At 45.5% G+C, this 11,445-nt stretch overlaps 1 protein-coding gene across 2 annotated transcripts in view; it reads right to left on the bottom strand.

The window, feature by feature from the left end:
* LOC112257310 (YTH domain-containing protein 1-like) overlaps positions 1 to 7,093 on the bottom strand; it is a 37,808-nt gene extending 30,715 nt beyond the window's left edge. The window contains exons 1-4 of one of the 2 annotated variants that reach the window (XM_042326388.1): positions 6,846 to 7,093; positions 3,311 to 3,412; positions 2,576 to 2,979; positions 768 to 1,062 (exon numbers count right to left, since the gene is read on the bottom strand). In XM_042326388.1, coding sequence (XP_042182322.1) covers positions 768 to 1,062; positions 2,576 to 2,979; positions 3,311 to 3,412; positions 6,846 to 6,873 — 829 coding nt within the window. In that variant the 5' untranslated portion in view covers positions 6,874 to 7,093. The remainder of the gene's footprint in view (positions 1 to 767; positions 1,063 to 2,575; positions 2,980 to 3,310; positions 3,413 to 6,845) is intronic. The other variant, XM_042326390.1, reaches the window with a different exon arrangement.
* Between the last annotated feature and the right edge of the window lie 4,352 nt (positions 7,094 to 11,445).

An 11,445-nucleotide genomic window follows, 5' to 3' on the forward strand; every position in this document is an offset into this window, starting at 1 on the left:
AGCCCAGACCGATCCAAAAGGGTGCATCGCTAATAAAAACCGATTCCAATGGTATGAATCGCCAGTTGACTAATGATTTTCAGCCTTATTCCTCTAATCTGTTGTGACTGAATTGATGAGTCCTCTCCATCAGCCTTATCAAACTTGTCTGCGTGTAACGGAGTCTCCCTCAGCCTTATCAAACTTGTCTGCGTGTAACTGAGTCTGACACGGACCTATAAGTCATATAACTGTCCTACCAGTGCGGGAGACGGAGCTGCCGAGGCCAACGAGAGGTAGACCTACCCTATTCCCTGTTCTAATATCGGTAGGCTACATCTGCATGGGAAATGATAGGCTTTATTCATTGAGGGACAAGAGTTTTTTTTAACAGGCAGAGCGGTGTAGGTTACCGGAGTGGACAACTCACATCTAACTGCTGACCGGGGCTTTTCCATTAACAGGTTCACCATACTAAATATTTTTTTGGTAGTTCTGGTTTGGGTCATTTTTACATCAAAAGTGTAATTTCACAATTTCATATTTTCATAAAGCCTAAGAGAGTGTCCCAATAATCTCTTCTTCCTGAATTGTACACTTGTTCACTACTTCCCACAAATGTATCAACCATTGAATTGGTGTAAGCAAATAGACTAGAGGGGAGTTCCCACCATTTTCTTATTTCAGTCATTTCCTTCTTAATTCATGAAGGGAAGTGAACAAGTGCACACTTGGGAACAGATAAATTGGGACATAGCCCACGTGAATGTTGAGCAGGTGTGTTTTACCTGAAGCCTCAGAGGCAGAGCCGGAGAGAACAGACTCCCCCTCAGAGAAGGACTCAGACTGGGAGTCGCTGACTTCACTGCGAATGTTGTAATCATTTGGAGCACTCTTGGCTCTCTGATCCACTTCCTGCACCTCATACTCTTCCTCTTCATCTTCCTCTCCCTCCTCCATGTTGGATCGGTGTCCCTCGGAGGACTCGGCCGTGCTGCCCGTCTCCTGGTCTGACGCCCCCTCTTCTTCTGCTGCTTCCTTAGAGGGGCTGACCCTGCCCTCCTCGCTGGGAGGACTCGGCTTCTAGACAACAGAACAGATGGACATCAGTAACCTAACCCTCAGTCTCTACAGAACACAGAGGGACATCAGTAACCTAACCCTCAGTCTCTACAGAACAGATGGACTAGTGTTGCATGGTATACCAAAGCTTTTCTTTCTTCTCGATACTAGAACATTAAAAACGGTTCGGTACTCAACTTTTTACTTTTTGTACTACCGGGAGTCTGTCCCGAGGAACCACCGGGAGTCTGTCCCGAGGAACCACCGGGAGTCTGTCCCGAGGAACCACCGGGAGTCTGGACTGTACCATGTTATCTCCTTTCTCATACTGATACCACTGGGAGTGACCATGTTATCTCCTTTCTCATACTGACTCTGTCCCGAGGAACCACTGGGAGTCTGTCCTGTACCATGTTATCTCCTTTCTCATACTGACTCGTCTGTCCCGAGGAACCACTGGGAGTCTGTCCTGAGGAACCACTGGGAGTCTGGACTGTACCATGTTAGCTCCTCTCTCATACTGACTCGTCTGTCCCGAGGAACCACTGGGAGTCTGTCCCGTATCATGTTAGCGCCACTCATGTTATAAAGTTAACGCATTTGAATAACGCAACACGGCATGTAGAAAAGTTGAATCTGTTAATTACAGACTAAAACACTTTGAAATGTGAGAAGATGCTGGTAGCGTCCAACTTTCCTATAGGCCTAAAATATGTGACAATGTTACATACAAGGACATAACATTTCAAATTATTAATTTAATAAAAACAAACTTTTCAATTTAGCCTTTTGTTTTTATGATGAGCACCCCATAAAAACAACAACTGGTAGCTGACTGGTAGCCTACACGTGTGTAGCCTGTTGGTTATGTTGGCCAATCAAAGCGGCTCAATGTGTAGCAAGTGGAGTGAGAGTTCACTAATGCAAGATGGAGTAAAATTACGGAATTTAAAGCTAGCGAAATAACAAGTACATTAGTGTGTCTAGTTTGAGAAACAGACGTCTCACAAGTCCTCAACTGGCAGCTTCATTAAATAGTTCTCTCAAAACACCAGTCTCAACGTCAACAGTGAAGAGGCGACTCCGGGATGCTGGCCTTCTAGGCAGAGTTCCTCTGTCCAGTGTCTGTGTTCTTTTGCCCATCTTAATATTTTATTTTTATTGGCCAGTCTGAAATCTGGCTCTTTCTTTGCAACTCTGCCTAGAAGGCCATCATCCCCGAGCATCTTGCTTTTTCACTGTAAGCTCATATACTTGTGGCTCCCGGCCAAATAGCGTTGAACCTCCATGGTCACCGGATGAAAATGAAGCCATTTACTACTTGATTTTGGGACAGAAACAATGTGTGGCTTGGATTAAGTTAAATACTATGTGCTGTTCAATGGCTACCCTGGAAGGTTTTCACTTGTGGACAGTAGGTGAGTGCCAATATCTACCAGGTAGAAACAATTCATGCCCACCAGGACCAGAATTGAACAGCCCTGCAGCTATGCTAAAGTAATCCCCCCATAATCTTTGGTAAAGCAGCTCCTACCTCAGTGGTGAGCTCAGGCATGATCCTGTGTCTGTCTGTCTCTCTCCTGCAGCCCAGGGGCTTGTCAGGGAGGGCTGCTTTGAGAGGCTCCCCTCTCTGTGCCCCACAATCTCTCATAAGATGGGTCTTTCTGCGGCCAAGGGGCTTGTCAGGGTGGGCTGCTTTGGGAGGCTCCCCTCTCTGCGCCCCACCATCTCTTATAGGATGGGTCTTCCTGTCCTCATAGTAACTATCAGTATTGTACTCGGAGGGGTGCCGTCCCCTCCTGGAGTTGACTGGCTTTTCCCCGCTGGCCCCAGCCGAAGGGGCTGATCTCTTAGTAGCCTGTCTGGCGGTGGTGTGAGCAGTGGGTCGCAGACGCTTCAGCACCTGGTTATCCCCTCGGTTGTTCTTCCTCTTAGACCCTGGAGGGCGGGAAAAGTCATTCATCTTCAAATATTAAAAAAGGTCAATATCTAACCTGGTCTGTTTAGTGCTCTTGGGTCTATTTGGGATTGATTCGATAACTGAATTCAATAAAAGCTAAAAGTAGTAAGAAGCATCAGGATTTAATTTTTATTTTATTTTATGTGTGCACCCTTCTTCAACCATCCGTTTGTGCTCTTGTCAGCGCCATTACAAACCGGAATGATTACTATGAGTGGATCTGGCATTGACGGCACAAACAGGCTAACCAATATAGGCTTTTAAATCTGCCAATTCTCAGAACTGTGTGGTTAAAAAAAAAAAAGGTACCTTTTTTCTGGTTGACGTGCTGTTCACTCTCAGGGTTATAGAGCTCGTCATCCTGGTCAGGGGCCTCGGTGAGGATGTCATCCAGCACATTGAGCTCTCCGTCTGGGACGACAGATTCAACCCACACTGTGTTCAATAGAGAATCTACTACATTTGATCAAGGCCCATAGAGCTCTGGTCAGAACTAGTGCCCTATGTAGAGCAGGGCTGCCCAATCCAGGTCCTGTAGGGCCGAAACACTTCTGGTTTTCATCCTCGCTTTCTAAAACCAGGGACTAATCAGACCTGGGGCACCAAGTGAGTGCAACTAACTACTAGTAGAAAGAAAGAAAAAAACAGAAGGACCTGGATTGGGCAGCACAGATTACGGGAACAGGATGCTATTTGGGACGTAGCATTAGTGGTTTATAATTAGTAGTATTAGTGTGTGCACAACAGAGTTAAGCACCTATGGCCTAGTGAGCTGATGTTTGGGCTGGCCTTCTTGCCTGCGTACAGGGCTAATCAATGGTTTTTAGATATTATTATCATCATCATCATCATACTAGTTAGCGCCACAGGAGACAAGTCATCCAAGCCTCTGGTCTCAACTAGAGCTAGGGGGTGCACAACTCAGAACAATCGAGTTGCACAGTTCTGCTTGATCTTGTTTAGCTAACGTTAACTAGCTAATAAGATGCGATTGGTTCTGTTAACCATCTCTGTAGCTAAGTTAGTTAGCTAATAGCTAGCTAACTAATAACTGAATAGCTAGCTATGGCCAGAGGGTAAAAACCAAAAATATATATAACCAAATTGGGATGTACGATATATCGGTGAACATATGGTATCGGCCGATATTAGCTAAAAATACCAACATCACCAATGTCTAGTTTAACGCCCGATGTACAAAACCGATGCCAAAGCTGACGTGCAGACCTATATAACGAAGGTACATGATGTAATGACGCCACGTAAAATGTAGCGCTACACGTGCAAACACAGCATTCCTAACCTAGCCCACAATGTCTGCTGTGTGGATCAACCAGTCCGGCAGTCATTTGAAAGAGTAAGAACATTTCAGCAAGATAACTCAAAAGGCAAAATCCATTAACGCCAAGATAATGGAATTCATTGCCCTTGACAATCAACCGTTCTCTGTCGTGGGTGATGTTGGCTTTCGCCGACTGGTCGCGGACCGGTACACACTACCAAGTGCGCTATTTTTCAGATGTTGCCCTACCGGAGTTACACAGTGATAGCGTCACTGCTATTAGCTTCACGACATACATACTATGGAACTCCGTTTGGATCTTTGCAATGTCAAAAAAGATACAGTAGCACTGTTAAAGCTGTACAAAAAAAAAAGTCTGCAAACACCGGCCCCGAACGATGTTTTTACAATACCGCGTTCTAGTCTACCCTGCCACCCCATCTATCCATGGTTTCAAATTATTTGTATTAATTTTTCATTTAAAATGTAACCTTTATTTAACTAGACGTGTCAGGTAAGAAGTTGTTCTTATTTACAATGAAGGCCTACACCGGCCAAACCCGGACGACCCTGGGCCAATTGGTAACGTTTTCCTCAAATTTGCTTTGTTAAAACCTCCAGCTACAATAAATGCAGCCTCATGCTGTGATTTCTAAACATTAAACCCCGACCTGGTCTAGAAGGGTGAAATTGCGGCCTGCATTTCTAGGGCGTTCCTGCATGTGGGCAACAGTAGGAGCGGGGGTGACAACAGTAGCTAGCTGGCTGTGCACCGGTAGACAGTGTCCTTCGTCCCCACCTGTCTGGTACTGCTTTCCCGCAGTTATGTTAATGACAGCAAGGGCAGGTGAGAGCTTAGGACACTGTGCTAGCTTAGCCAGCTAGTCCGGTACACAGAGCAGGCAAGACCAAATCTGTGTCGACACTGTTAGCTAACAAGCATGCTAGCTAACATAGGGTGTCCTTAACTAGCAACTGACACACAGTGTTGTGCTAGTGGGAGGCAGGGGTGACCGGCAGACAGTGTCCTTCGTCCCCGCCCGTCAGGCAACGTTTTCCCATAGTTCTGTTGACAGTGGTGATGGGGGGGGGGTCCAATGGGGTGCTCGAGGGGAGGAAGTTCACACATTTTAGTAATTTTACTGAAGGCTCTCATCAAGCGCAACTTACAGTAGTGAGTGCATACATTTTCGCATTCGAACCAATGGGACAGTCGAGGGGGGACAGTCGAGGGGGTGTTACTGAAGGAACCAATGGGACAGTCGAGGGGGTGTTACTGAAGGAACCAATGGGACAGTCGAGGGGTTACTGAAGGAACCAATGTTACTGAAGGAACCAATGGGACAGTCGAGGGGGTGTGAAGGAACCAATGGGACAGTACTGAAGGAACCAATGGGACAGTCGAGGGGGTGTTACTGAAGGAACCAATGGGACAGTCGAGGGGGTGTTAATGAAGGAACCAATGTTACTGAAGGAACCAATGGGACAGTCGAGGGGGTGTTACTGAAGGAACCAATGGGACAGTCGAGGGGGTGTTAATGAAGGAACCAATGAAGGAACCAATGGGACAGTCGAGGGGGTTAATGAAGGAACCAATGTTACTGAAGGAACCAATGGGACAGTCGAGGGGGGAACCAATGTTACTGAAGGAACCAATGGGACAGTCGAGGGGGTGTTACTGAAGGAACCAATGGGACAGTCGAGGGGGTGTTAATGAAGGAACCAATGGGACAGTCGAGGGGGTGTTAATGAAGGAACCAATGGGACAGTCGAGGGGGTGTTACTGAAGGAACCAATGTTACTGAAGGAACCAATGGGATAGGGGGTGTTAGAAGGAACCAATGGGACAGTGTTACTGAAGGAACCAATGGGATAGGGGAGGGGGCCCAGAATTGCACATTGTTTGCCCTGGTCTGCTTGGCCAGCGTTCCCGGTAGTCTCGCACATCTGGTTTTTAGAAACTGTGGTGCTGTTTTCTTTGCTAATTAGCTATAACAGTAAGACTAGTATCTAGTAACCAAATGAGTATTATAACTCGTTAACTAGCTATCGAAACGTGGTAACGTTCACCTGGCTTTGTGTAAATTAATATTAGCATATTTAAAATGAACTCACTGACTGGCCACTCCAAAAAGCCAGTTGGGAGAAACTCGCGTCGTTGACAAAACGTCATTAATTACTGACTTCATTGACCCCACGGGGAAATGTTGTTGCAGTGTCATGTACACGTTTAAAGTGGCGTTAAATACAAAACAAAAATGGACAATACAACTTCTATAACAGTTACACACACATATATATGTTTTGTTTTAAAGACTAGCCTGCTGGCCTCACTGAGTTTCTAGGAATATTATCCCGAGCTATTTAGGAGGGATATCACACCTGGCACAAAGGATGGTTAGAAACACAGCCAGAGAGATGTATATAATGATGCTCATGTCTCCGCCCTAACAATGGGAGTCATCCTAGAGTCGGGAAGACTAGGGCACAAAGTGTAGGTCCAAAAAAATAAGCCCATAGAAAATCATAAACCCATAAACTACTGCGATTAACGTTACGTACCTTTCTCATCTCGTTTGTCGACCGCCATCTTCCTCCCCTGTCCCTGCTTTCCGCTAACCTTTAGAGGACTCGTTTTTACCTTCGCTCACGAGTGACCCGATAGCTAACTAAATACTTATTTAGCAAAAAATGTGTTAAAATGATGCCCCCCCCTCCCCTTCAATGTTTACGAGAAGTGGGTCTCATCGTAGCTACTGAAATGGCGGATCCCTCCTTTATCTTCGTGTTCATTTCCGGCTGACTAGACCCCGTGTTGCGTATTGCTGCCTTTCGCAGGTCGGAGTGCAGATTGCACATTTCTAACAAAAAAAAGGAGGCATTTAAATTGCACCACGATCTAACCCTACACCCATCCCACTACTTTGGCCCTCTAGATGATACTACACCAGGCCGTTGGACTGGAAAGGTGGAACCCCTTCTCTCAAAACTCCCTGTAGATCTCCTGCACTAATTTATTTCACCTTTATTTAACCAGGTAGGCTAGTTGAGAACAAGTTCTCATTTGCAACTGCGACCTTTTTTCAACTTGCACGCACCCTGTGAAGGTGAAATAAACACCTGCCGCGCTCTGCGCGTGAATCTACACCTTTCTCTACCTTTCTCTCCCTGAGTATTCATTACAATGTTGAAGTTGAAATGGTGCCCGAGGAGTGGAGGAAACGTTTTTGGTGACTTGCGTAAAATTCTCTATGGTTCTAAATCAAGTTGTTTTGAAGTCTGAAAAATGTCAGAAACATTAACTTTCTTGACCCCTGCACAGGTCATGTAGCTGTTTGTTATATGCAATACTTGCTTTGTGGACTTCATCAAACAGATGTTGTTCTCTGGTTTTGTAATGAAACAAAGGTGTGGTTGGATTTATTCTACCACTGTGTCTTCTTATTGTCTCAGCCTTCATATCACGTTGGCAAGGCATATGAACTAACAGGTTATAGAACAAACAACGCAACACATCGGTTGTAATATGGCTTTTCCCCCTGACTTAAAAATAAATACATTATTTCACCTTTATTTTACAGTGCAGCTATTCCCTCCGCAAGGCTATCAAACAAGCTAAGCGTCAGTATAGAGACAAAGTAGAATCTCAATTCAACGGCTCAGACGCAAGAGGTATGTGGCAGGGTCTACAGTCAATCACGGATTACAAAAAGAAAACCAGCCTAGTCACGTACCAGGATGTCTTGCTCCCAGGCAGACTAAATCACTTTTTTGCCCGCTTTGAGGACAATACAGTGCCACTGACACGGCCTGCAACGAAAACATGCAGACTCTCCTTCACTGCAGCCGAGGTGAGTAAAACATTTAAACGTGTTAACCCTCGCAGGCTGCAGGCCGCCATCCCCAGCCACGCCCTCAGAGCATGCGCAGACCAGCTGGCCGGTGTGTTCACGGACATATTCAATCAATCCCTATACCAGTCTGCTGTTCCCACATGCTTCAAGAGGGCCACCATTGTTTCTGTTCCCAAGAAAGCTAAGGTAACTGAGCTAAACGACTACCGCCCCGTAGCACTCACTTCCGTCATCATGAAGTGCTTTGAGAGATTAGTCAAGGACCATATCACCTCCACCCTACCTGACACCCTAGACCCTCTCCAATTTGCTTACCGCCCAAATAGGTCCACAGACGATGCAATCTCAACCACACTGCACACTGCCCTAACCCATCTGGACAAGAGGAATACCTATGTGAGAATGCTGTTCATCGACTACAGCTCGGCATTCAACACCATAGTACCCTCCAAGCTCGTTATCAAGCTCGAGACCCTGGGTCTTGACCCCGCCCTGTGCAACTGGGTACTGGACTTCCTGACGGGCCGCCCCCAGGTGGTGAGGGTAGGCAACAACATCTCCACCCCGCTGATCCTCAACTGATCCACCCACAAGGGTGCGTTCTGAGCCCTCTCCTGTACTCCCTGTTCACCCACGACTGCGTGGCCATGCACGCCTCCAACTCAATCATCAAGTTTGCGGACGACACAACAGTGGTAGGCTTGATTACCAACAACGACGAGACGGCCTACAGGGAGGAGGTGAGGGCCCTCGGAGTGTGGTGTCAGGAAAATAACCTCACACTCAACATCAACAAAACTAAGGAGATGATTGTGGACTTCAGAAACAGCAGAGGGAACACCCCCCATCCACACCGATGGAACAGTAGTGGAGAAGGTAGTAAGTTTTAAGTTCCTCGGCATACACATCACAGACAAACTGAATTGGTCCACTCACACAGACAGCATCGTGAAGAAGGCGCAGCAGCGCCTCTTCAACCTCAGGAGGCTGAAGAAATTCGGCTTGTCACCAAAAGCACTCACAAACTTCTACAGATGCACAATCGAGAGCATCCTGGCGGGCTGTATCACCGCCTGGTACGGCAACTGCTCCGCCCACAACCGTAAGGCTCTCCAGAGGGTAGTGAGGTCTGCACAATGCATCACCGGGGGCAAACTACCTGCCCTCCAGGACACCTACACCACCCGATGTTACAGGAAGGCCATAAAGATCATCAAGGACAACAACCACCCGAGCCACTGCCTGTTCACCCCGCTATCATCCAGAAGGCGAGGTCAGTACAGGTGCATCAAAGCTGGGACCGAGAGACTGAAAAACAGCTTCTATCTCAAGGCCATCAGACTGTTAAACAGCCACCACTAACATTGAGTGGCTGCTGCCAACACACTGACTCAACTCCAGCCACTTTAATAATGGGAATTGATGGGAAATGATGTAAAATATATCACTAGCCACTTTAAACAATGCTACCTAATATAATGTTTACATACCCTACATTATTCATCTCATATGCATACGTATATACTGTACTCTATATCATTGACTGCATCCTTATGTAATACATGTATCACTAGCCACTTTAACTATGCCACTTGGTTTACATACTCATCTCATATGTATATACTGTACTCGATACCATCTACTGTATCTTGCCTAAGCTGCTCTGTACCATCACTCATTCATATATCTTTATGTACATATTCTTTATCCCCTTACACTGTGCATATGACAGTAGTTTTGGAATTGTTAGTTAGATTACTTGTTGGTTATTACTGCATTGTCGGAACTAGAAGCACAAGCATTTCGCTACACTCGCATTAACATCTGCTAACCATGTGTATGTGACAAATAAAATTTGATTTGATTTAACCAGGTAGGCTAGTTGAGAACAAGTTCTCATTTACCACTGCGACCTGGCCAAGATAAAGCAATGCAGTGCGACGCAAACAACAACACAGAGTTACACATGGAGTAAAACAAACAGAGTCAATAATACAATATACTTGGCTTCCCCACTGATTTTACTCACACACCGCTACAGCATTCGACACAAATCAAATTGTATTTGTCAAATGCTTCATTAACAGGTGTAGACTAACAGTGACATACTTACTTACAGGCCCTTCCCAACAATGCAGAGAGACAAATATAGAAAAATAACAACATGAGGAATAAATACACAATAAGTAACAGTAAGTATAAACACATGGTGCACCAGTACTGAGTCAATGTGGCGTAGCAGTCAGACATATTTTTGTCCTCGTTGTGTCCGTGTATATATATTTTTATATCTTTTATCTTCCAATATCTTTTGAATATTTTTCCTAAACCTCAACTTCAATATACTCTCCTGCAACCCGCCTCACCCAATGTGGTGTGGATCTGCTATTTTCTAAGGTATTTTTCTTTACGGAATCCCCCAACAGAAGCTAGCCAGCTAACTAGCTACTAGCTAGTAGTCAGCTAACCACTGCTAGCGGTCATCTGCTAACCTCTAGCTCAGAGAATCTCTTGCCAGTTTGCATAACGCCATTCAAACCAGAACACACCGGACTTATTTGCTCTCCATATCCCCAGATTCCTCCCGCAAGCTCTGAACCTCTTCACCTGGATCATCGCAGCTAGCTAGCTGCTATCCGACTGGCTACTCCTGGCTAATGTCTCTGTCCTGAAGCAAGCACCGATTCACTCCATGGTGCTGAAAAGAAAACTGCGCTGTTGGGACAGCTTTATGTAGTCCCTAACAGTTCGTGGGCACCGTTTGTCACCGTTACAGTGCAATTCATGTATTGTTTAGTGTTTTGTAGTGGCTTTGCTGGCATGCGTCTAAAAATGGGTGAGTTTGCCCCACCAAGATTTATATGCTAAAATCGCCACTGCAAAAGATGATGAACATCAAATTCGCTAGGGATATTACATCCAACTTGGGTCCGGGCACAACTGTCTTCACTTGCGTAACGAACGAGACACCAACATATTCTGGACACCTTTTATTTCCAGCTCTTGGTCTACCTATCACAAAACAGCCGTTCATCACTTGACTGATCAGATGATGATGTGTGAAAATATCACGGAGTAACTAATCAGCTGGACACCAAATGCACATCCAACAAGTGCATAATTATTGAAGAACTAAGTTAATGTCATTGTCAATTTAGGTTGTAAGTATCAAGGTACGGTGACTTTTTAGGTCAGAAGCATTTGATTTTGCAATTCCATAAATAATTTGTGTGTCTGTTGGGGTTTCGTTCCTTACATCCTTGTCAATCATCGGTTCATTGGTGAAATTAGCATTATGACGTCTTTAA

This window comes from Oncorhynchus tshawytscha, linkage group LG09, assembly GCF_018296145.1.
Source record: "Oncorhynchus tshawytscha isolate Ot180627B linkage group LG09, Otsh_v2.0, whole genome shotgun sequence".
Lineage (NCBI taxonomy): Eukaryota > Metazoa > Chordata > Actinopteri > Salmoniformes > Salmonidae > Oncorhynchus > Oncorhynchus tshawytscha.